Source organism: Mirounga angustirostris, unplaced genomic scaffold, assembly GCF_029215605.1.
Source record: "Mirounga angustirostris isolate CCGP_5_RB_7025 unplaced genomic scaffold, mMirAng1.0.hap1 SCAF_2, whole genome shotgun sequence".
In the NCBI taxonomy this organism is placed as follows: Eukaryota; Metazoa; Chordata; class Mammalia; order Carnivora; family Phocidae; genus Mirounga; species Mirounga angustirostris.
The window spans coordinates 33,029,118-33,056,506 of NW_026991710.1; the positions used below are offsets into that span (position 1 = coordinate 33,029,118).

The following is a 27,389-nucleotide window of genomic DNA, read 5'->3' on the forward strand; positions in this document are numbered from 1 at the left end:
AAAAATACTGAAGCACGATGGTAGGATCATCCTGAGATGATCAAAACCGTCTCTTTCCTACAAGGAATTCAGATGCTTACAGTCTAATTCAAGGGGAGATGAGTTAGGTACAGACATACAAAGAAAAAAGAAGGGGGTAGGGCTAAATTCTAACTGTACGTCAGGTCTCAGAGGAGCCAACTTCTAGATCTCCAGCTGGAACACCATTACAGGGTAGAGAAGCTGAAGTCCCAGCCCAAGAATGATCAAAGATGAGCAGCTCTGAGGTGGTTTCACTGGAGAGTGGGGGGAAGAGGTAAGTTGTTGACTTATATTAAAATTAACTCAAACAAGAGGAATTCAAGAGCAGGATATACCTGTTTGTGTCATGACTTGAGACACCCTGCCCCTTTTAAAGATTTTATTTATTTACTGACAGAGAGCAAGAGCGCACAAGCAGGGGGAGCAGCAGAGGGAGAGGGAGAAGCAGGCTCCCCACTGAGCAGGGAGCCTGATGCAGAGCTCGATCCCAGGACCCTGGGATCATGATCTGAGCCGAAGGCAGATTCTTAACTGACTGAGCCACCCAGGCACCCCATTCTGAGACCTTTTTACCCAAAAGGTAGCCCTTTAAATTAAGTAAAGCCCATGTAACCATGTGAAGGATACCAAGCAAAATTTAATATTGTCCTTGCTAGTAAGCAGAAATACAAAACATGATATCCTAATTAAAAATTAACCAAAAGAAACAAGATCACTCTTCAAATTGGCGTCCTGGAGGTTATGAGATCAAAACAAATGCCATTATAACCTACTCAGGAAAACCAAGGGCAGTTTTCAGTCCCAAATGCCTAGGTGTTTGGGGGTGACCGGCACATACTAAGAATAAAACAAAATGTCTAAGTTCACAGTCCAGAAAGAAAGGTGTCCATTACCTTTGTAAGTCAATCTGTCTTTCTGCTGGTGCTGCCTTTTTGGCTCCATCTTGCAGTTTGGGGGCTTTGGCGTTACCTGCTTCCAGACCCCCAGGGCTTTCCTGACTGACCGCAGCTCTCTTTCTTCCCTTGCCCAGAGGTTTGTTTATGTCATCAGTTTTGGTTGCATTGCCCTGAGATTCAGACTTGGGTCGGCGCCCTCTCCTGGGTTTTGAAGGGGCAGGTGGTCCTGATTCGTCTACTTTCTCATCTGTTTTTTGTTGGATGTTCTCTGCACCAGCTGCTGCTACACTTCTTTTCTTTCCTCGGTCACTGCTGATGTTGCCCTGGGTAGTCTGATCAGAATTGATCTCCTAAAAGAGCACAAAACAATTCTATAAACATAAATTCCTTATATATCAATGATCTGTACTGGAAAGAAGCATTTTGAAAGTATTTTCGAGGAGCTGGAATTCCAGTCTTCTAATGAACTCCTTGAGGGTAAGGACCTGAGAGCAGGGCCTGCCATGGGGCTTGGCATATATAATCTATGCCATAAATGCTTATTAAAATGCACAGGTGGTATAAATAGAGAAAATCTACTCAGTTTTGCTTTCACACTCATTCTAAATGAAAAGGTCCTTTTAATCGATGGTATGCTCTAAATTTATCACTTTTTAAAAAAGGGGAGTATGCTTGCATAATTGAATATGCTCTTTATCTGTGATGCTCCCTTGACTATAATAATTTCTGTAATTCTATGACATAAGGTTCTTCAATTTCTCACTGCCTTCATACATTCTAATTTTTGTCACTTTTTGCTGCAAACATTAACCTTCTACTTTTTTTCTGAACATTTTTTTCTTTTAGTTTACCAAATATATGTGTTAAGTCATCTAAAATGTTCAAATAAAATCCCATTTTAATATACCATATAATGGACTTTAATAGTTTTTAGAGTTGAAAGTGACCTTATACAGAGGATATTTAGGAGTCATAATTTTAACTGATAAAATTCAAATTGATTAAAGGAAGACAAAGGAGCACTATCATTGTCCAAAAAATCAGTTAATCTTTTCAATTAACTAATTTTCATTTCCCCCAGAAAATCTTTTCAGAATGACTGGGTAAAAAATATTTATAAATCTTTCATGATTCAAGAAAATTTACTTAAATGAAAACTCATGAAAATAGTAATTTAAGTGAAAAAATTCACAAATCAGTGTTCCACCTTGCTGGGTAGCAATGTCAAGTGTTCCACTTTTTCAAGGAAGCAATATGGAAATATCTAAAATCTGCAATACATTTTACTCTTTGACTCAGCAATCCCACTACTAGAAAGTAAGCCCATAGAAATAAAAAATCACCAGTAAATGTTTGATGCACATTTAATTTTTAATGCAACATTGTTTGTAGCGGCAAAAAAGGGGAAGGGAAATATTTATGTATATACACAGGTGAAAATGTAAGACAAGAAAAAAATTAATACAGATTACTTTTTTTTTTTTAAGGTTTTATTTATTTGACAGAGAGAGACACAGCAAGAGCAGGAACACAAGCAGTGGGAGTGGGAGAGGGAGAAGCAGGCTTCCCGCTGAGCAGGGAGCCCGATGCGGGGCTTGATCCCAGGACTCTGGGATCACGACCTGAACAAAAGGCAGACGCTTAACGACTGAGCCACTCTGGCGCCCCGATACAGATTACTTTTTAAAAGGAACAAAGGCTGCAATAAAAATCATGCACATGACTGTATTTACACACTTATGAAAATTATGTACATGTGCACATGTTTAAAGAACTCATTAAAAGACAAATGAAAGAGGAAACCCATTGGTCAGCCACAGGTATGAAGAAAAAGAAGCCTCCTTCAGGCCAACACTGGTAACATTGCCTGTCTGAATCCATGGGCTATGTCTTGCTTCTTTTAACCACCTCCCTTACTCATCCTTCATATTACAGTTTGATTTCCCTCACAGAGTAAGTAACAGGAGAGAATGTCTTGATTTTTTTTTTTTTTAAGAGATGGGGAGGGGCAGTAGAAAAGGGAGAGAGAGAATCTTAAGCAGGTTCCACACCCAGCACAGAGCTTGATGTGGGGCTCAACAGCACAACCCCAAGATCCTGAGCTGAGCTGAAATCAAGTTGGACACTTAACTGACTGAGCCACTCAGGCGCCCCAAGAATGTCCTGATCTGTAAACACCTATATCTGATTTGCTGGATAATTTTTATACACATAATCAACTGGTTTACGCATTAATCTCTTCGAAAAATTGGTCAGCAAGAAACATTCTCTTCGATCTTTATCTTCTTTTAGTATACCAACAAGATAGTTTTTTGAGCCTAGCAGACTTTGGAAAGAAATGACGACAACTTATGGGAGACCTGACTGGGAAGTGATTAAGTTTTGTCAAAATACAACCCCTGTGTGTTCAAGGCTATAGCGAATTTGTTAAAACATTCTTTGGAGGGGCGCCTGGGTGGCTCAGTTGGTTAAGCGTCTGCCTTTGGCTCAGGTCATGATCCCAGGGTCCCTGCTCACTGGGGAGCCTGCTTCTCCCTCTGCCCCTCACCCTTTTGTGCTTGCTCTTTCTCTCAAATAAATGAACGGAATCTTTAAGGGAAAAAAAAAAAAAATTCTTAAAAAAAATTCTTTGGAAGTGTGAAAAAGTTAAAATAAGGGTTTGGAACACTATTATAGATTAATCATAAAGTAACATTTTGGCTTCTCAAAAATTACAATTTAAATATCACATTTATCTTTTCTATTATTAAAGTATAATTGACATATAACATCAATTTATATCTTACATAGAATTTTATATCACAGGCTAGAAAAGTTATAGTTGTTTGTGCCAGAAAAAACTTTTTATCCCTGTACCACCTCTTCCTACACATTTAAGTACGTTTAAATGAATGTCTGTGGCAATATGCATTTTTGTATGTAAGTCTGTTTACGTCAAAATGTTTAATTCTATACAAGAACCCCACAATATTCAAGTCTATTGGTTTCTGAATTTCAAGAGTTTTGACAGTGAGAGGCTCCCTGTTACCTGAATCTACTGACATACTGAACTTCAGATAACAAACAGCAAGAGGCTGAATAGTAAAAGACTGATCTAAAAATGTATCACCATCTATTCAGTTTGAATTCAGATAATGAGTTTGCATAGTTCAGCTATTGTGGAATAACTGTATAGTCTTGTATTTTATGTATCTGAGGGCGATTCCTAAAACATTTGATGAATACTATAAATATATGGTGGGCGATACAAAGATAAATATGTTGAGAATATGATTCTGCAGGAAAAGAAGTAATAGTTATTTCCATACCATTGCTACTGAGGTAAGTTACCGGTCTCATTCTATAGTTTAATGAAGCTCAGGGACACACAGCCAATGAGTGGCAGAGCCAGGATTCAGACTCAGGTCTGATTCTTACCAGTGTTTCTCTCCTGCCACAAAATTGTTAAAATTGGGTGCCATAATTATAAGGTCAACAATAAAGAATGTAGCCGTTAAATAGAAACTCAAATACATTTTAAAAGGTTAACTCATAAATTTAACTTTTAAGAAATATAACCAAAAAAACAGTGTATATATCTCTTATAGGAGTCAATAAACTTGAAAGTAAGATCTCAAAAACTCTCAATTCCTAGTCTTTCAAGTTTTGGGAGTAGTAGTGTGGGAGAAGGACACTACTAAAGGTGGCTACATCAACTCTTGAAATGGGTGGATGTAGGCAGTGGAAGCATGGTAAGTATAGTGAGAGGTGGTACACACAAATGTAGAATATGTAGTATATATTAACTTGTCAAGTGGGGGTTTCTTAACATATACCATGAAACTGTAATAATCTCCGGGAGAATTCCATTTGTTAAATTTTAAAAATTTACCTTATTCTTTACTGGATCAATATTCTTTACAGGTGTGACAGAAATAATCCTCACAGGGTTCTCTTCATTTTCACTAACTCCAGTTTCTACTGCCTCTGAACTCTGTTCCCTGTTGAAGAAAAATAAACCGAAGCTTCTTTATTTCACCACATGGACAGATAGCCTACCCTTTCACTAACCAATAAGGAAACAGAAGCTTAGGCTAGTTTCGAAGCCCAGCCAACTGAAGCAACATTAGCAAGATTCAGATCTTCTGTGGTTATAAGACCACTGCTGTATTATATCATGTTACTGATTCCCTTTAACCTTACTAATGTAAGACACAAATGACTGCCTAAAACCGCCAGACAGAAAGATTAGCTGTCTAGAAACAAAATCATACAACTATTTTAAGACTTTCTCTTAGGGGTAGGAAACCCTAACACAAAGTAAAAATACAGTGATAGATGTATTATAGATAGTGTATAGTACAGTTGTCTCTAGTCTGTGTGTGGTTTTTTTTTTAAGATTTTATTTTTAAGTAATCTCTACGCCCAACATGGAACTCGAACTCAAAACCCCGAGGATCAAGAGTCGCATGCTCCTCTGACTGAGCCAGCCAGGTGCCCCTCCAGTCTGTGTTCTTAATGCTCTGCAAGGGAGGGGGCTGGAAGAAGAGGCCACAGGGGAGATGTTTGAGACTCACCATTTCTGTAAACCACAGATGTTCCATGTTAATTTATTTTATATTTTGGGGTTCTACTGCTAAGAATGTGTTTAAAAACAACATAAATTGAGTTTATACTTAAAATTTCATGAGTAAGAATAAAATCTTTAAAAGCTTCAAATTCTAGTGTTGATAAGAGTAGGGTTAGGTGGAAATTTTTATGCAGTGGCTAACATGGTAAAGACATGTTAAAATAAACATGGAATATTCTTATAAGTAGAAATGTTATAATAATGTCATCTTAACTCATGCTATACTAATTTGAGTTAAACATTAAAAAGCACATAAATTCGATTTAAGAGTTCTATATTCATAGTTTTCCTAAGTGTTCATTTTTCTTATATAAACATTTCCATGAAAATTAGTTATAATATATTAGATATTCTTAAATTTGGGGCGCCTGGGTGGCTCAGTCGGTTAAGCGTCTGCCTTCGGCTCAGGTCATGATTCTGGGGATTGAGTCCCGCATCGGGTTCCCTGCTCAGTGTGGAGTCTGCTTCTTCCTCTACCCTTCCCCCTTGAGATCTCTCTCTCTCAAATAAAATCTTAAGAAAAAAAAAAAACCTCTTAAATTTGTTCCATTTTAGTTTTTTACATACTTAGAATGTTATATGGGTTCAAAATGTAATTGTGCACTCTTAATTTCCATCATTAATTTTACTAAAACTCAGTGCTATTATTTTATGCCAAAATGTTTCCTAAAGTCTATGTTTGTGATCTAGTGCTTTAGGTAAAAATTAAAAGATGAACCAAGTAGTGAATGATAGTAACAAAAACAAATGGAGAAAAAAAATTGCCTTGATCGATTTCCGGTTGAAGGGTTCAGCTCTGAATTTACATTAATATTGCTTCCAGTCTCAGCTCCAGTGCTTCTAACATACGGTTTCCTTCCCGTTGCTGATAAAGGCTTGTTTACTGCACCTAGTACTCCAGCAGGTTTTGGCTAAAAATTACATATGCATATTATTTATACCTTACTGTAAGGAATTCACATAAATTTAGACACATGTAAAAGATACTGTTTAGCCTAAGCCAAGGAATTGTTACTTTAGAAAGTTAAAATCTAAACTTATTAGAAATGATAATTTTGCAAAATTGGGTTTGTCCGAATACAATTACAAGTCACAAGTTATTACCTCTACTTAAAAATAACTAGGCAGTATTTATTTCTTATTGGTCAATCAAAATAAAAAGTGCCCCTGAAACACACAGCAAAAATATATAAGATATAATAAAATGTCTTATAAACTATTAAATGTATATAATAGTTTAGACACTGTTTTTATCAAAAATTAAATTTCTTTTGCTCTTTTAGCTGTCATGTTACTTTTATGGAATATAAATTATCTAGTTCATTAATACTTTAAAATTATTTCTTTTTTTAAATCTTCATATCTAAATTTATTATACCATTTTTCAAGAAAATCTGCTTTGTGTATTATGAATAACTTGAAGCCTACTAGTACTGATAAGAACACATGGTCGTAATTCAAGAGTTGCTTATGGTAGAAAAAAGCCTGAGTGAACAAATGCTTTAGATGCTACAATCCACAATATGGTCCTTAAGAATCAGGAACTATAAAATCCATGGGGCTTTTAAAAGTTATTTCTAAGTACATCAGAAGTAATGTACACATGAGATAAAGATTTCCAAATTATCTAGTACACAATACCTTTCCTGTTAGCAGAAGTACTCTAGTCTCTTCTGAAATATAACTTTTGTCATTACAGAAATCCTACAAAACAAACAAACAAACAAGTGAACATGTGTATTTTTATTGTCCAAATACGACTTTGCAGGCACTGTGCCTTATGATAACAAATACATTTGGGCCAGCATACATATTAATTCCTCAAATAAAGCATATTTAATGAACCATGTCATTAAGTCTAGCTTTAACTCAATGGCACATAAGACTTGGCAAATATCAGAGTTCAATTACTTAAATCACATTTTAAATAAAACACATTCCTATTTTTTCATATAATTCAGGGCAAATAGTCTCCAGATTATTCTCTACTCTATTGTAAAATTTACTTCACCTGGGATCCCAAAGCATCCAAAATGGTACAGTACATATATTAAGCACTTAATATTCACTAAAATAACTTCACACTTGATCTCAAGAAAATTACCCTCATTGAAAAAAAAAATTGTCAGTTTAATTAAAAATATTGTTTCTTAGAACCATAAGAAGACTGTCCAAATCAAATTTACATTTGGCATGTAAATACACTGTCAAAATATAATTGAGTTATAATGTTCTTTGGCGGCAGTGATGTTTACTAGTTAATAAATGAATTAAACCTAATGTGGACACTGATGGTACTTTCTTGAAAGTTTTATCTATATGAAACTTAAGAATCCTTTGATGCTTCTGTTAAATATCCAGGAATAGCACACATATAAACCACAATGGTGTCACATAACTAAAGTGATTCACTATGACCAAGAAGTTTATTAATTTTTTAAGTGATCTCACTTATGTTCTTCTGTAAAATACTCTAAGGGAGGGTATTACCCTGAATATTCTGAAGCATATCTTAAGGTTTGAAAATGTATAAAAACTTTTAAATGATGTATTTTTTCCAATTAAAAATACTTAGGATTCTGGGGGCACCTGGCTGGCTCAGTTGGTAGAGCATGTGACTCTTGACCCCAGAGTCCTGAGTTCAAGCCCCACGCTGGGTGTGGAGCCTACTTAATTAAAAAAAAAAAATTAGGATTCTATTTTCGAAACAAAGCACAGGAGGGTTAAACTTCCAAATACTTCCTTAAAGCAGTAAAGAGGTAGAAAACTTTTTTCTAAAAAAAGGTTTTAAATTCTGATTAGTTGAAAAAACAAAGAACTTTAGTTAGCTGGAAAATTTACTTAGATGGAAAACTTAATTTGCTGATAGCACAACAAATGATGTATTATTACTACCATTTACTGAATGCTTATTATGTGACAAACTCTTATAAAATTATAGACAAGTATTAATAATTGTTCATAGGTATTATCACCTGTATTTTAGAGAGACAGAAATTGAAGCTTAGAAGAGTTAACTGTCTAAAGTCCCTGAACTTAGAAGCTGCTGATTAGAATACATCATTCGCTGAGACCCAATTCTGTTAATTCTAACATTTTATTTCATTTATATTTATATTTACACTGTACCAAACATTTTATTTCTTGCCTGATAAAATACAGTGTTTTAATAAAGTGAGATTTAAGCAATTTAAGAAATCTGAAAACTCCTCTTAAATACTAGAAATATCCAGAAGGAATAGCTCATGCAAGAATATCACCATAAAGCTTGATTTGCATTCTCCTACTCTGTAAGGTGAGAATGATATTTGTTCAGGGCTTTGGAAGACAATCTCCCATTCCTTGATATAAATACAAAGAGCTATTTCTTACTCTGTAGTCAAGACAATCCACTATTTGCCACTAGGGTTGATGGTAACTGAAATTTAAGTTAGTTTAGTGTGGTGGAACAACGAAGAGAAAAAAATTACCTTTTCAGGTTGTGTAAAAAATTTCAGTGGAAGGACTGGATCCTTTGGTGAATCTGCATTGCACAAAGCACTTTTACTATTTATAACACACAGAGCCACATCACATACTGTATAAAGTTTCTAGGGAGGAAAGAGAGAAAGATCATATATAACTTTCAGTAGCACAAAATAACCTCAAGTACCAATTCTACCCAATGTATAAAATGAAATGAAAAGAGGGATATGTGGATATTATTTATTCCTTGAACATTTCACATTTGTGTTTGCATTTCTTCTTATGTAGCCTCCTGGTAAAAACAACAAACAAACAAAATGACCCTTTACCTAATTAACATGAATGCCGAGTATGCATTAAAAACAAATAAACCAAACCAAATCAAGGGAAACATACAAAAAGGAGTATCTACTTGTCTGTGACTTATTAAAGATTTGTAAGACAGCAGAGTAGTAAATTTTATTAGTTCTTATCCCCCTGCTCTGTAGAAATTTTAATGTCCTTTTCAGGGTAATAAACATTCCTCCAATAATAGAATTCAATTATAAAATACAATAAAACTGACCATAAATATGTATTTTTATGAACACTCTGTAATCTAATTTATTATGTAATAGGAAAAACAAGTGGGACAAGGACTGTAATATTTTTTCCTGTAATTATCTTAATATACGCTGGCCTAACACATATCTTACTTCATTTGTCTTGGATTCATCTGGAGACTGGGCATCTTTTGTTAACTTGATGTTCTCTGCCATCTTCTTCATAAAGGCATGGCTATTGTTTTCATTCTTTGTCATTAAAACTTCAAGCATGAACCATAGGCACCTAAATGATAAACATATTCGCCTATTAAGAGAGACTAAAAGTAGGTGCTTTGCTTAATGGATTAGACATCTTATTGGGAAGGTCTGTTGTCTGGATATAACAAAGTAAGAGTGAAATATAAACTAAACCATAAAATATTAAAAATGAAAACATAGCTTAATACAAGGAAGTCTGACAGTTTCACGAGGCATGTAAAGATTCATTCTGTAGGTATTCAATAGACATTTAGATGATTTGACATGTATCACTGCCCAGCAATGATGAGGAAACCAGCAGGCAGCAGTCTTTCTTCTTTTGACGATTTGCAAACTATGCAGGTCTAGTATTTGCATGGAATTCTGCTGTGACATGACTCCAAATTGCATGTGCATAGTAACCGGTCATTCAGCTAAGCAGTCACAACTCAAACTATTTTTGCTTTTCCACTTATACTGTATACTCATTTAATACATAAAGTATCTGAAGGGAATACCTGAATTTCTAAAGTAAAAGTGAATCCCAAATCAGGATGAACATTAGAATCCTTGAAGAACCTAAATCAACAAATCTAGGGTAAGGCCTGTTTGTAGTAAGTTCTCAGGATGATTCTCAGGCAGCCATGGGACTTACTGATTTACTGCATCAATAGGGGAGAAATAATTTGATGATAATGTATGCGTACTTCTTTGCCTATATTCTATGTAAATGTTTTGAGGGACTACTGTAAGGGGGAAATTTAGCACTAGGTTAATGGAGTTCATTTTTAGTAGACCTGTTTTAAAAGAACTATTAAAGTGAGTCCTTCAGGCTGAAATAAAAGGACACCAGACTGTAACTTAAAACCATAAGAAGAAATAAAGAACACTAGCAAATAGTAAAGGGTAACCACATAATATAAAAGCCAGCATTACTGTACTTTCAATTTTAACTATTTTTACATAAAGACTTTAAAGGCAAATGCGTAAATAATAATTACATCTATGTAAATGGAAATAATGTAAAAAGATATAATTTCTATCACAATATCAATACTAAAGGGAGAGGGGTAGAGTTGTATAGGACAAAGTGTTTGTATACTATTGAAACTAAGCTGCTATTATTCAGTCTAGGTTGTTACGAGTATTAGTTGTAATCTCTAAGAAAATAACTAAAAATACACAGAAAAGGGAATCAAAAAGGTTCACTACAAAAAACAAGTAAATACAAAAAATGAAGGGAATTAAGTAACAACATATATAAGACAGAGAAAACAAATAGCTATATGGCAGAAATAACTCTTCACCGGTAATTACTTCAAATGAAAATAGATTAAAAGCCCCCAATTAAAAGGCAGAAATCAGAATGGGAAAAGAGGAGAGGAAAAAAAAAAAAGATCCACCCATGTCTGTCTACAAGAGATTCACTTTGGTGTAAAACCACAAAGCATCTTAAAGTAAAAGGATAAAAAAATATAGAAATATTTCATGCAAATGATAACCAAAAGAGGGCTGGTAGCTATTTTATGATCAGACAAAATAGATTTAAGGTAAAAAAAAAAGATTGTAAGAGACCCAGAAGTACTACACTGATACAAGGTTCAGTTCAGCACGAAGATACTATTATCATAAAGCCATACAAACCTAACAGAGCCCCAAAATTACATGAAGCAAAAATTGACAGAATTGAAGAGAAATAGAGGATTCTGCAGTAATAATCAGAAATTTGAATAGATCTTCAAGCAGACTCCCCGCTGAGCGTGGAGCCTGATGCAGGGATCGATTCCACAACCCTGAGATGATGACCTGGGCCAAAACCAAGAGTTGGATGCTTAACCAACTGAGCCACCCAGGCACCCCTTCAATACCTTATTTTCAGTAATGGACAGAAAAGCCAGACAGAAGATCAGTAAGAAACCGAGAACTTGGTCTGATTCAAGATGGTGATGTAGTAAGACCCCAAGTTCACCTTCTCTCAGGAATATGCCACATCTACAGCTACATATGGAACCAATTTCCTCTTAAAAAACCTAAACGCTGACTGAGTGATGACTACACATTAGGCAAACAAGAAAAAAAAAAACACATCAAAGTGGGTAGGAGAGGCTGGGACACAATCTCACCATGAACCCCACCCCAGGTGCTGTGACCCACAACTGGGAGGAAACTCAAAATACCTGGAGCTTTTTCCTGAGGAGTGAAAGGTTCAAATCCCACATTGGTCACCCCAACTTCTAAGACAGGAACTACAGAGATGAATCCCCGAAATGTCCCACAGTGGGACCCACAAGTCTAGCAATCTGAGAAATGCCTCTTAAAGGGTTTGTGTGCTGGAACTGACCTGCCCCAGGGCCCAGCTCAGAAGCAGCTTAAATTTAGTGAAAAACGTTAACCTGCTTAAAACCTTCACCTGAGGGGCAGGCATCTAATTCAACTTACACATCTAGGAGCCTGCTGGAACACTCTCCAGGGATGGAGACTGGGGAGTGCCATCTTTGCATTCTCCCTTTGCTGTGCTCCAGAGAATGAGTAGCTCCCAGAAGGGAACCTTTACACATGTCTGGTGCCCTGATTTTTGTGGGTGCTGCCCAGAGGGACATCTCTTGAACACCTGGCTCTGGAGAACAGAGGAGCTTGTGTTTCTGGTCACATGGGAATGTAATAATCACCTAGAAAGGAATTCAGAACCCTTCCTGGTGCCCCAGTTTTTGTGACTGCCGCCAAGGGGCACTTCTACATCACCTGACACTCATGGCCAGTGGGGTGTATGTTCCTGGATCCCAAAGGACTATAACTAATGCACAAAGAATGCCTAAAGAGCTACCAGCTACCATCCCTCCCGGGCACAGCAAGAGGCAAATGACCCAGGACCCTGGTTTTTCTGTCAAGTAGGCCTATTAGCTAATCATCATAACTGTGGCCTGAGGTGCAGGTTTCTAATTAAAACAATCATCTAGAGGCTGACTGAAATCCTTCCCAGAGACCTCGGAGGACAGGTGCTGTCTTCATGCTCACCCTCTGCCGTGCTCCGAAGTGCCAGTTCTCCTGGAAGGGAGCTTTGAGTCCAGTGACTGATGCTCAGGGGGCACCCCTTAATCACCTGGCTGTGGTGGCTGGAGGGGCTTGCATTCCAGGGTCCCAAGGGACTGTGGTAATCGGAGGGACAGTTGTTGGCAGGCTACCACCCTCAGGGCACTGCACAAACAGCGGACTGAGGCATCCCTTCAGTTTTTCCTGTCAATAGGCCACTTCATCCTGGAGCTTTGGACTAAGGGCAGGACTTAGCTTTGCCACGCATTTAGTGGCCTGTGGTGCTTCCTCAAGGAACAAAGGCCATAGATGCCATCTTGGTGCTCTCAGTCTTTCTCCAGCTTGTTGGTGTCTCCCAGAAAGGAACTCATATACTCATTTGGAACCCCAGTTTTTGTGAATGCCACCTAGCAGACATCCCTCAAGATGCCTGGCTCTGGTGGTCAGTGAGGCTTCTGCTCCTGGCCCCTGAGGATTGTATATATCTGCATACTTTTAAAAGCAGCTGCCTGAAGGTTTGGTTTCCAGTCAGTCTGAATCTAGGTGCAGAGATCCTCCATTAGAGAACACTGACAGCTCTTGGCACATCCTTAACTACGGGGAGCTATTAAAAATATAACAGGTTGCTTGGATAAACTCAAAGTTTTGAGAGATGACCAAGAGCTGGGTAATGCTGAATGAAAAGGTTCAACTCCTCCCCAAGGTCACCTTCAAGACTAGAAAAGATGGGTGTTTCATCTCCTGTACAGAAACCAATTCAGAGGGTCAAGCAAAAGGAAGAAACAGAAGAATATGTTCCAAATGAAAGAATAAGATAACACCTCATAAAAAAGCCTTAATGAAAGGAAGATAAGTAAATTTATTAAGAGTTCAAAGTAATGGTCATAAAATGCTCACCAAACTGGGGAGGAGACTGGATGAACAGAGTGAGAACTTCAACAGGGATAAAATTTAACAAAGTACCAAACAGAAATCACAAAGCTGAAGAATAATGGAACTGAAAATTTCAACACAATAAAGGGGTTCAAAAGCAGACTAGATATGAAACAGAAAAAAAGGATCAGTCAGCCTCAATAAAAGCAGCAAAAAGAAAAATAATGAAATAAAAAGTGAAAATAGCTTCAGGAAATTAAAGGATATCAAATGGACTAATATTTGAATTGTAGAGCTTCCAGAAGAGGAAAAAAGAAAATCTTATTTGAAGAAATATGGCTGAAAACTTCCTGAACATAGGACGGAAACAGACACCAGATCCAGGAAGCCCAGACAGACCCAAAAATACGAACCCAAAGAGACCTACACCGACACATTACAATTAAAACGTCAAAAGTCAAAGACAGGAAGTGAGTATTATAAGCAACAAGAGAAAAAAAAAAAGTTACATATAAGGGAATCCCCATAAGACTATCTAACAGATTGTTCAGCACAAACTTTGCAGGCCAAGAGGGAGTGGCACAATATATTCAAAATGCTCGGGAAAAAAACAAAAAACAAAAAACACCAAGAATATTTTACCTGCCAAGATTATCTTTCAGAATGGAAGGAGAGAGAAAGAGTTTTTCAGAAAAGTAAAAGCTAAAGGAGTTCATCACCACTAAAATGGTTGTCAAAGGGACTTCTTTAAGCAGAAAAGAAAGGGCCCTAATTAGTAAAAACAACACATGTGAAATAGTATCACTGGAAAGGTAAATATACAGTATGGTGAAGGTAGTGAATTACTTATAAAGCTAGTATGAAGGTTAAAAGACAAAAATAGTAAAAATAACTATGATTCAATAATTAGTTAAGGGATATACAAGATAAAAAGATTCAAAATATAACATCAAAAACATAAAATGTGGGGAGCAGAGTTAAAACGTTGAGATTTAGGGGCACCTGGGTGGCTCAGTCCAGGTAAGTGTCTGCCTTCAGCTCAGGTCATGATCCCCAAGTCCCAGGATGAAGCCCCATATTGGGCTCCCTGCTCAGCGGGGAGTCTGCTTCTCCCTCCCCCTGCTCCTTCTCTCGTCCACTCTCAAATAAATAAAATCTTTAAAAAATAAAATAAAAAATAGCATGTCATAATTTAAAAAAAAAACGTTGAGATTTAGGGGTGTCTGGGTGGCACAGTCGTTAAATGTCTGCCTTCGGCTCAGGTCATGATACCAGGGATCTAGGATCGAGCCCCACATTGGGCTCCCTGCTCTGTGGGAAGCCTGCTTTCCCTCTCCCACGCCCCCCCCCTGCTTATGTTCCCAAAAAAGTTGAGATTTAGAATGGGATCAAACTTAAGTTATCGACTTAAAACAGACTGCTATAAGTTGTTATATGATATGTAAGCATCATGGTAACCATGAAATAAAAACCTATATTAAATACTCAAAAGATAAAGAGGAAGAACTATAAGCATACCACTAAAGAAAGTCATTAAACCACATAAAAAGTAAGCAAAAGAAGAAAGGAACAGGGAAGAACTACAAAAACAGCCACAAAACAATTAACAAAATGGCAAGCACATACCTATCAATAATTACCTTGAATGTAAATGGATTAAATTCTCTAATCAAAAAACACAGAATGGCTGGATGGATTTAAAAAAACAAGACTCATCTATATGCTGCCTACAAGAGACACACCCAGTGAAAGTGAAGAGATGGAAAAAGATATTACATGCAAGTGGAAACCAAAATAAAACTTTAGTAGCTACACTTGTATCAAAATACACTTTTTTTAAAAAAAAGATTTTGAGAGAAAGAATGAGAGAGAGTGAGACAGCATGAGTGGGGGAGGATCAGAGGGAGAATCAGACTCCCCACTAAGCAGGGAGCCTCATGAGGGAATCGATCCTGGGACTCCAGGATCATGACATGAGCTGAAGGCAGCTGCTTAACCAACTGAGCCACCCAGGTGCCCAGACAAAATACATTTTAAAACAATGACTGTAATAATACACAAAAAAGATACGTTACATAATAAGAAGGGTCAACAAAGTAGTAGATACAACCTTTGTAAATATTTATGCACCCAACATAGGAGCACCTAAATATATAAAGCAAATATTAACAGACCTAAAAGGAGAAATACAATAGTATTTATATAATTATTATAATTTACGATATATGGGGACTCTAATACCCCAATTAGTTCAATGAACAAATTATCCACAGAAAAACTAAGAAGAAAACATTGGTCTTAAACGACATATTAGACCAGATGGACTTAACAGATATTTACAGAACATTCCATACAAAAACAACAAATACACATTTTTCTTAAGTGCACATGGAACATTTTCCAAGACAGATCATATGTTAGGCCATAAAACAAGTCTTAATATATTTAAGACTGAAATAACATCAAGCATCTTTTCTGACTATAATGGTATGAAATCAGAAATTACACAAAGAACAATGAAAAATTAGCAAGTATGTAGAAATTCAACAACATGCTACTGAACAATCAATGGGTTAAAGGATAAATCAAAAGAGAAATAAAGGATATATCTAGAGACAAACAAAAATGGTAATGTAACATATCAAAATTTATGGGATATAGCAAAAGCATCAAACATGGTTAAGTTCTAACAGTGAAGGTCATAGTGATAAATGCCTATCATCTCCGGAAACAAAGTAATTTTACACCACACAGAACTAGGAGAAAAAAGGAATAAATGAAGCCCAAAGTTAGTAGAAGTAAGGAAATAAAATTTAGAGCAGAAATAAGTGAAATAGACTAAAATGGCAATAGGAAAAAATACTGATGAGACTAAGAGCTGTTTTTTTGAAAAGATAAAATTGACAAACCTTTAGCTACTAGAATGACCAAGAAAAAAGGACTCAAAAATCAGAAATGAAAGAGGTTATGACTAATACCACAGAAATACAAAGGATCATAACAGAATGCTATGAGAAATTATATGCTAACAAACTGAACAACTGAGAAGAAAGGAATAAATTCCTAGAAATATACAACTTACCAAGATTAGATCACAGAGAAATAGAAAACCTGAAAGACCAATTACTAGTAAGGAGATTGAATTAATAACTGAAAACCACCGAACAAACAAAAGTCTAGGACCATATGGCTTCCCTGGTGAATTCTACCAGCATTCAAGGAAGAATTAATACTGATTCTTCTCAAATTCATCCAGAAAAGAGGAGACTTCCAAAATAATTTTACAAGGCCAGCACTACCCTGATACCAAAACCAGACAAGGATGCCACAAAAAAGAAAAACTACAGGCCAATATCTCTGATGAACATAGATGCAAAAATCCTCAAAAGAATGTTAGCGAACTGAGTTCAACAATACATTAATGAAAGGATCATATACCATGACTGAGTGGAATTTATTCCAGGGATGGAAGCATGGTTCAGCATCCACAAATGAATCAATGTGGTATACCACATTAATAAAATGAAGGATGAAAATCATGATCATCTCAACAGATGCAGAAAAAGTAAATGACAAAATTCAACATCCATTTACGATAAAAACTCTCAGTGAAGTGGGTATAGAGGGAACATACAAGACAAGGATGTCCACTCTTCACCACTTTTTTTTTTTTTTTAAAGATTTTATTTATTTGACAGAGAGAGACACAGCGAGAGAGGAACACAAGCAGGGGGAGTGGGAGAGGGAGAAGCAGGCTTCCCGCCGAGCAGGGAGCCCGATGCGGGGCCCGATCCCAGGACCCTGGGATCATGACCTGAGCCGAAGGCAGACGCCCAACGACTGAGCCACCCAGGCGCCCCAACTCTTCACCACTTTTATTCAACAAAGTATTGAAAGTCCTAGCCAGAACAATTAGGCAAGAAAAAGAAATAAAAGGCATCCAAACTGGAAAGGAAGAAGTAAAACTGTCACTAGTTGCAGATGAGATATTATACACAAAAAATCCGAAAGACTCCATCAAAAAACTGTTAGAATAAATAAATCCAATAAAGTGGCAGAGTACAAAATCAATACACAAAAATCTGTTGTATATTTTACACTAATAATTATCAGAAAGAGAAATTATGAAAACATTCCCATTTATAAGTGCATCAAAAAGAAGAACACCTAGGAATATACTTAGCCAAGGAAGTGAAAGATTTATATATCAAAAACCATAAGACATTAATGAAAGATATTGAAAACTCACAAATAAATAGAAAGATATTCCATGTTCATGGACTGGAAGAATACTGTTAAAAGGTCCATACTATTTCAAAGCAACCTACAGATTCAATGCAATCCTTATCAATGGCATTTTTCATAGAACTAGAAGAAATAATTCTAAAATTTATATGAAACCAGGAAAGACTTTGAATACCAAAGCAAATAGTGACACAATAAGTTAATAATTACCACAAAGTTAAAAATCAGTTTGAAAAACATATTATTTAACACTTCAAATTACATGCTAATTAAAATTGTTTAAAGATCCTAAAAAATGTTGCATGCTAGACAGAACAAAAAAACATGTCCCAGTGATTTCAATTCTAACTCCAATTACTTCCTGTATGTCAGTACTCCTCTTCCCACATCATAGTTATCTCTCTTAATTCTAATCCTTCTTCCACATCACTGCTTTGCAACTGAAATATGCTAAAACGTCCTTTAACATAGACCTTGTGTTTTATTTGGGAAACGCCAAACTATAAGTTTTTAAAGAAAAAAAAATGTAAATACAAATGTAAACATTTACAAGATAAACAAAAATAAGAATTGGAAGACATTTTGGGAATTAATTATTTTATCTCTTGCATTTTATGGGTAAGGCAATTGAGGGCCAGAGAAGTAAAGTTTTTCATTATGCAGCTGGGACTAGAACCTAATTATGTGGCTTCTTAAAGTATAGATCAACTAAAAGCCCTAAAAAAATTTTTTTTTAAATGTAGACTTATTTTCAAGCATTTGAAATAGAAAGGAAAGACAGTATTACTGGAATGATGTATTGGAAGCAACAACAATGAAATGACAAGCCTTCAAAATATAAAGAGCTCAACAGCTCAATGCTTAACAGTAATGTTGGACAAGATATAATATCTCTTCCAATTACGATACTGACATATTTTCAGTGATGAAAGCTGTAGGAGGTAGAGATAAATGTTGATTACAATCTTAAATTAGATCAGGAACAAGGTTTAATGTCACACATACAAAAATCATAATACTTTTTATTTTTTATTTTTTTAAAGATTTTATTTATTTATTTGAGAGAGAGAGCAAGCGAGCAAGGGCACAGAGGGAGAGTGAGAGCAAGAAGCAGACTCGCCGCTGAGCAGGGAGCCTGATGTGGGGTTCGATCCCAGGACGGATCACAACCTGAGCCAAACGCAGAAGTTTAACCAACTTAGCCACCCAGGCGCCCTCATGATAATTTTAAATACAAGTTGAAGGTACCAATTTAAGACTGCAAAGCAAAATCATAATAACAGGACAGAAAGTAAATACCGCTTTAAAGTTTCTTGGAGGTCAGAGGCAAGGCAATCAATGTGGTTGCCATTGGCCATTGGGCGTAACTGTCCCACCTCGTCTCCCTCAGTGCAACCCATCAGCTCTAAAGCAAATCTGAGTAATGAAGAAAACCTGAAATTGTTTGGGGAATGCAACAATCCAAATGACTATGGGCACAATTATAAAGATTGATCCTGTTACAGGAATGGTTATGAATTTGACCGACCTCAGAGAGTACATGGAGGAGGCAGTTATGAGTGCCCTTGATCATAACAATCTGGATCTGGATGTGCCACACTTTGCAGATGTTGTAAGCACAATAGAAAATATAGCTGTATGTATCTGGGAAAACCTCCAGAAATTTCTTTCTCTGGGAGTTCTTTTATAAAGTAAAAGTATATGAAACTGACAATACTGTTGTCGTCTATAAAGGAAAATTGCTTTTAGGGGTTAATACTGCAGAAAGATTAATTTCTTTCAAAGGTCTTTATACCCTTGGACTATTAAGAAGTCATCACATAATTGTTACACCTCCACACTGTGTTCTGGAGTGCCTGATTTATTGAAATCATTGTGTAAGACCTACTGTGAATTCAAATCTATTTTAAAACCAAACTTGTAAAAAACATCCTGTGTACCATTTAGTCTTTTATCTGTAGATTAAAAATCAGTTCATTTTCAGTAAAATGTTGTGTAGAATTTAAAAGCAAAATAAATCAATTTTTTCCCATTAAAAAAAAGTTTCCTGGAGGTCATCTGTAGACAAACTTAGGCTGCTTCTCACTCTTTCACCCTATATCATACACAAGAAGTACCAGTTATTCAGCAAGTGTTTTTTAATTGCTTACTTGCCTGTCTTTCCACTAGATACAAATCTCTCTGTGACTGATGTAATAAGCCTAATTTTGTACTACCATAATCCTGCCACAGAATATTTCACGTGTACATGCATATTTTTAAGGCATCTTTTGAGTATGAAAGTAAAGTTTAGTTTCAAGAGAAATTTTTACTACATGGCTTTCTAAATTATCGAACTAAAGTAACTGAAACCCATCTTAATACAAATACTCAAAATAAGATAAAAACGAAAACAACCAAACCAACCTGTTTCAAAAACTCAGTTAACTGCAAACAGGAAACAAAAGAATCAAAAAGAACTTGACAGATGGGAAAAATTTTGTAAGATGAAATTTATAATAAAGACACAAAGAAGTTTTTATTCTAATGGGAATAGTAACAGGAAAAAATTTATCATCTTTTCAGTAAGTAAAAATTTTTAAAAATCTTGAAAATCAACATGACTTACTCTTTAATATCACGAAGCTGATCAACATCTTGTGATCTTGTAAAATCTGGATCATGGGCTAGCAGGTGAATCATGTATGGAACTACATATTCAGGCAACAGTGATAATAATTTCTCTAAAGTGAAAACATTATTATTAACAATAGTAATAATAGCTTTTATAAAATCCCTCTCTAGTTTTGCATTCTAACCACTTCAGTTTCCATATTTTTTCTCAGTTATTTTAAAATTACAGGCAACATGCTATCTAGATGATAGTGAAATACATTTCAATGTTGAAAGCTACTAAAGCCAAAAGAATAATTTGAGATTATACAGTGAGTCTTTGGTAAAGCTGGGAAAATAATTCTTTACTCTCTGACATATGAGCAGTGTGTTTAAATCAAGTCACACTGCTGATCCCATAAGAAAAATACAATTCCTCCGAAGTTTTATACATTATAAATAGCACTTAGAAACCAGGATTTTAGATGTTAAGTATATCCTAACTATAGCAACAGAATTCTATAAAAATTAAAAATTGTAGTGTTTTTATAAATATACTACAATGGAAATATAGGAAATAAAACCCCCCTATAAATTGATACACTCACAAGATATATTTGCACACTTGGAGCTTTCAAAATTACTTACCAGTAGCCATGGGATTCTGTTTAATGTATTCCCTGCGTATACTGATATTTTTTAGTAAACACTGTCGTGCATGTGCTCTTCTCTCCTTCACAGGATCTTTGGCACACAAGGCAAAGATCGCCATATACTCCAATGGGAGTAGTAACTTCACGAGAGCCTTATGCAACTTCTGAGCAAATATCTGCCTTACTTGGTAGCACTCATCCTACAGCAGCAGAAAACCAAAAATACTTAAATGTTAGTACTTTTAAAACCATGACAAAATAACCCAGTTAAGAAAAAAACTGGGAAACATTTACTAAAGAGCAGCTTGTCCCAAAAGTCTTCATTTAAAAAAAACGATTATATTGGGGAATAAATAACAATACTTAAACGATATTTAGTTAGAATAGTTATAATACCAATTCCTTTTGTGCACACAGTAAATGGATCTGTATTCACAGAAAGTAAATGTATTTAACTTTGAAGACCAAGTAACTGACAAAAATAAGAGGATTACTTACATTAATAACAAGTGCACAGAGCTGAAACTGTTCTGGGGTTATAATTTCATGGTAACAAGGTTCCTGAGCAAGCTTCATTATGGCACTACCAGCAGCTAATCGCAAGCGAGACATATCAGATTTACTATAAACAAACAAAAAAGAAATAAACATTTCCTATAACCATTATCATTCATAACAATGCTTTGATCCCTTTTGGGTGTTAAGGTCTTTAGCATAATTTATGCTTAAAATAACATCATGTACAAATCTGGGAAAGCTACTTTGAGTCCTTGAACTCAACACAGGGGAAAAAGGCTCAAATCATTGTGACTAATGATAAATTTATCTGCCCTCATTTTTAGTTATGTTCTAGTGTAGGTCCTCTACCACAGCCAAGCAGCTCTACTTATGATTACAACTACGGTAACTGCAATGCCAAGAAGAACCATTTATATCAGGAATGGTATTCCTCATTTTAAGAGGAATACACATTCGTTGTAAAAAACTTGATTAAATCACCTATCATATTAAATGTTTCCTACAGTTTTTAAATGCATGTACATACATACACACATGTAATAAAAATCTAGCCTAAGCCTACGACTGATGAAATGGAGGGGCTAGCAATGGGGAGCTGATTTATACCACAGAAGGGGATGTATCAGACAAATATCTAAGAGGAAAGGATATGGAAATGAGAGCCAGTGTCTATCTGGGCACCTACTCTCTGGGGCAGACTTCCTTTTGTAGCCAACCCCCCCCCCCCCCCAGGAGGTCCAGCCCTTCCACCCCCGCCCAATAGTTTTTTACTCCCTAACTGGTAAAATGGGACAATGAATGAGATGAAAGGACAGTGAGTGTTATTTCAACTTCTATGTTAAACACAGCATGGTTATGACATTTTAAAGACTTCAGGAAACGTGGAAAGCTGGCTGAGTCCATCATTAGCATACAAGAGGAGACAACATGGCACTCCTGGACTACAGGATTATCAGAGTGAACACTGGTATTTTTTTTTTTTTTTAAAGATTTTATTTATTTATTTGACAGAGAGAGACACAGTGAGAGCAGGATCACAAGCAGGGGGAGTGGGAGAGGGAGAAACAGGCTTCCCGCAGAGCAGGGAGCCCGATGTGGGGCTTGATCCCAGGACCCTGGGATCATGACCTGAGCCAAAGGCAGACGCTTAACAACTGAGCCATCCAGGTGCCCCGAACACTGGTATTCTTGAGGGAACTTCAAATGGCTTCTGAGACAAATGATTCAGGAATTAAAAAAAAAAAAAATAGCTGCCATCTGGGTGCTTAAGCCTGTGCTAGGCTGTGCAAACACTATCTAATTTTCACTCTGTAAGTGAGCAAATTGAGGCTTAGAAAAGTGATTTGTAGAAGTTCACACACTTGGTAAATGGAGTGGAGAGTTGTAGAAGTTTCTGATTCTAGAGCTCAAGCTAAACCATGGCATATACAATACCTAATTAAGATTTGCCTAATATTTCATGACATGTGTGTTCCACAATTAACCATTCCCTTATTTTCTGTGATTAAAAATGCTGCAAAGAACATGTTTGTATGTATGTTTTTGTATGATTCTTTTATTATTTCATGAGTGTAAAAAGAGAGTCAAAAGGGTAACATTTATAAGGATCTAGACACAAAATGCCAAACTGTCCTGCCAAGACTGTGCCAGTTTATATTAATAGGAGTAATGAGGGGACCCATTTCCCTGAACCCATGAAACAGTGATTACTTTAAAAAATATTTTTGCTGATTTGATAGTCAAGAGGTATCACTAAGTTTAAACTATATTTATTGTATTTAGTGATGTTAAACATTTTTAAAAAGGTAAACTGATAATTCATAGTCTTCATCTCTATTGAGGATTCTGCCTATTTATCATGGCTTTATAAGAGCTCATTATTAAGCCTTTGCCACAGTTTCCCCAAATGTAAAACTTATTATCCCTAACTCAGCTCTAATCTTCTAATCTGTTCCTACAATACCCTTGGCTTATTCTATGATAAAGACAATTTTCCATGGTTTTCTTCAGTTTATCAAAGCATTAAGCATCTTTACCGTAATTTGCTCATTTCCTAATCTCCTCCATTAAAATGCACATTCCTTGGAAGGAGAGATTTTATACCTTTAAAAAAAAGCACAGCAGTACCTAGGATGACAGTACTCAATAAATAATGAATGCATAAATGAATAAATTTGTCCTGTAGTAACACATTTTAAAGTAGGAATGCATCACAAGGAGAATTCTGTAATTTTATCTGTTGGTATTCCTGGACCCTAGTAAATCAAGAATTTGAAACAAACAAGGGTCATGAAAAATTTGCTTTTATTTTCATCTTAAAATGAACAGAAAGAAATGGTGATTTCACAACACAGTGAAAATGTGCAGAAATGGAAACAATTTGGTTTTTTGCATTCGCAGAACCTTGTTTTAATCTTCTGCAAACCACCAGGAGGGCTGTGACTTTTCCTCCTTTGAACCCCTCCACTGAAGCTTGTATTCTTTTCGTGGTATCCAGTCACCCACCTTGTCCAATCACTATACTACAGGGTAAAAGGTAGGAACTGAATCTTATCTGTTTTTGCTGCAATGCTTTTCATGGTGTTTTGCAAAGTGTAGTATTTCAACAGATATTTGCTTAAGTGAACCAAAAATGTTGAAGCCAACTGTAACATATAGTGATTATGACTAAACATTCACTGGAAAAAGTTTGGTCTTTAGAAAAGAAACATTCCATCATTGAGTTGAAAACCCCAAGTGAGTACATTAGATCTGATCCCAAAGCATATGGTGCAATTACAACATGCAATATTAATTAGGTAAATAATTCCTATGTAAGTTCTACCAATATTTTGAGCTGTAAAAACTGGAAAGGAAGAAAGATCTCACCTGATCCTCTTTTGCTCTGTCAGGTCACCCTCACTAACCAACATCGCTGATAATAATCGAAGAGTTGAATTGGCAGATTTAGACTGGTTGTTTTTCATACCCAACAGCCACCTTACCAGAAGTTTAATTGCCTGTACCTATAAAATATTAACATGCTAAAAAAAAAAGGAACTTAAAATTCCAATTAAAGGGAAGATTAATTTATGTCAATTAGATTAGTGAGGTTGCTTAACCGCTGGTGGACATGTTTTATTAAACAAGTCTGTAGATAGTAACAATATTTATTGTTTAATCGATAATAGGCACTTTTCCCAGAGCTGTACATGTATTAACTTATTTGATGTTCCAAACAAGCCTACAAGGGAGGTGTTTTTATTTCCAATAGATAAGGCAGCAGAGACACATTACTAAGATAGATAACTTGCTCAAAGTCTGGCTCCTGAACCCAGGCTTTTTGCAGTTGCCCAAAATTTTCAAATTATTTGAAAATATATCATTTAAAAATAACTATTTAAACTATACCTATTACAGTGATTAAAATGAGCTATTTAGATAGACTTTAATATTTTTATAGTACTGCAAAAACTACTTTGAAGAAACCACTAAGTCTGATTCTGTCTGACTATCCTGATTAAAAAAACTAGGAGATTCCATAATTATTTGTGGTCATAATTTCTTGGAGGTTTATCAAAAGATTGCTACCAATACATGTGAAAGAACTAGCTAAAGGATCTAGGTGTTATTTACGATATTTATTGACAATCTGGAAAAAAGAATTGATGGAACAGACTAGGAAGCTATACAAGGTGAAACAGATTATTAAGGAAGATGGTAACAAAACAAGTCTTGTCTTCAACCCCAATACTACCACTTTAAAAATTAGTTTTACTGAGAGACATTTTGTACCTATCAAAAGTTACCAATTCGATGACAGCTATCTGTTTTTGCCAAGTTAATATTCATATTTTTGTAGAGTGGTAGTTAGGCTAGACCTGAGATGCTTCTGAGCATTGACATCCTACAAACAATTTCTGTGTAAAACAGCCTCACTGAAATTATTTTAGCAGGCATGAAGTTCTACAGAATATGCTGACATATCTATATATAAATAACTCAATGAGGACTATAATTTCTTTGAGAGAAACAACTTTTGATTTAAAAATAAAGTACCTCATTTAAAAATACTATTAGCTGTCAGATTAAAGAAAAAGGGTGTCTATGAATGTTCATTATTTCAACACAAAAGTTATCAAGGCCTACATAAATTTACCTTTGCTAGTACTTCAGGGGAAACCTCTTCATCTGGAGACCATAATTTTCCATTCTTCTCACCTGTTGACTATAGACAATTGAATATATTTAACTCTTAGAAAGATTTTTTAAAGTTTCCTTCATTAAGTTTTTCATGCTGAACAATGCAGTGCTCTAGGAAACCTATAGGAAAGTCACCAGAGCTTGAAAAAGAACAAAGTTGGAGGACTTGAACTTCTTGATTTCAAAACTTACTACAAATTTATAGTAATCAAGACAAAATGGATGGCACTGACATGTATAGGCATATAGACCAATGGAATGAAATAGAGAACCCAGAAAACCCTCACATATATGGTCAACTGATTTTTAACAAGGTTGCTAAAGCCAATTACTTCAAACAAATGGTGCTGGAAAAACTAGATATCCACAAGCAAAAAAAAGATGACCTGTTACCTTACATCATATATAAAAATTAACTCAAAAAAAAATAAATCAAAGATCTTAATTTAAGAGCTAAAACTATTAAAACTCTTAAAAGAAGATACAGGGGAATATCTTCATCATCTTTGATTTGGCAAATATCTGACAAGGGTTTAATACTCAGTATATATAAAGAATTCTTACAACTCAGCAACAATAAACACCCCAATTAAAAGTGTGCAAAGGACTTTGAATGTCCAAGAAGATACACAAATGGCCAAAAGCATATGGGAAAAAAAAAAAACCTTCACATTGTTAGTCATTAGAGAAACACAAACCAAAACCACAAGATACTACTTCACATCCACTAGAATGGCCATTGTCAAAAACACAGAAAAGAGGAAGCATTGGCAAAGATGTGACAAAAACTGGAAGGCTTGTGCATTGATGTTAGGAATGCAAAAATGGTACAGCCACTGTGGAAAACAGTGGGGTGGTCCCTCAAAAAGTACAACACAGAATGACCATGTGACCTAGCAATTCCACTCCGAGGTACAGATCGAAAAGATTTGAAAACAGGGTCACAAATGTTCACATCAGCATTATTCACAAAAGTTAAAAGGTGGGAAAAAACACAACTGTCCATTAACAGATGAATAAAAAAAATGTAGGCTACAGATACAACATTATTCTGGCATTAAATGAATTAACTTCTGATACATAACACAAATGAACCTTGAAGTCATTATGCTAAGTGAAATATGCCAGGAACAAAAGGACAAATATTGTATGATAAGAGGTATCTAGAAGAGGCAAATGCAAAGTCAGAACAAAGTACAACAGAGGTGTTACCAAAGGCTGTGGGAAGGAAGCAATGGGAGTTATTGGTTAATGAATGCAGAGTTTCTGAGATTAAAATGTTCTGAAAATCGTGGTGACAGTTACACAAAAAATGTGGGTACATATTTTAGGTGGTACTTTGGGTCATTTCGGAGAGTTGTTTGGCTTTCCTGGGTATTTCCTATGTATACAGGAGGCATACATGGTATAAAACTTCTTTTTATTTTTTAAAAAACCAAATCAAACAAAAACACCCACCCAACAACAAAAACAAGAATGTTGGTGTATGTAAGTGATAGACACTTAAAAATGGCAAAAATGC

At 35.6% G+C, this 27,389-nt stretch overlaps 1 protein-coding gene across 5 annotated transcripts in view; it reads right to left on the reverse strand.

Annotated features, from left to right (window-relative positions):
- Positions 1-27,389, reverse strand: part of PDS5A (PDS5 cohesin associated factor A) — a 137,909-nt gene that overhangs the window by 16,458 nt on the left and 94,062 nt on the right. For 4 of the 5 annotated variants that reach the window (XM_064584392.1, XM_064584391.1, XM_045881292.3 and 1 more), the window contains exons 22-32: positions 25,824-25,892; positions 24,554-24,690; positions 21,665-21,788; positions 21,162-21,366; positions 20,530-20,644; positions 9,687-9,819; positions 8,997-9,116; positions 7,168-7,230; positions 6,292-6,437; positions 4,789-4,897; positions 915-1,267 (exon numbers count right to left, since the gene is read on the reverse strand). In XM_064584392.1, the coding sequence (XP_064440462.1) occupies positions 915-1,267; positions 4,789-4,897; positions 6,292-6,437; positions 7,168-7,230; positions 8,997-9,116; positions 9,687-9,819; positions 20,530-20,644; positions 21,162-21,366; positions 21,665-21,788; positions 24,554-24,690; positions 25,824-25,892 (1,574 nt within the window). Of the gene's footprint in view, positions 1-914; positions 1,268-4,788; positions 4,898-6,291; positions 6,438-7,167; positions 7,231-8,996; positions 9,117-9,686; positions 9,820-20,529; positions 20,645-21,161; positions 21,367-21,664; positions 21,789-23,965; positions 24,208-24,553; positions 24,691-25,823; positions 25,893-27,389 lie in introns of those variants that run through there. The other variant, XM_045881294.3, reaches the window with a different exon arrangement.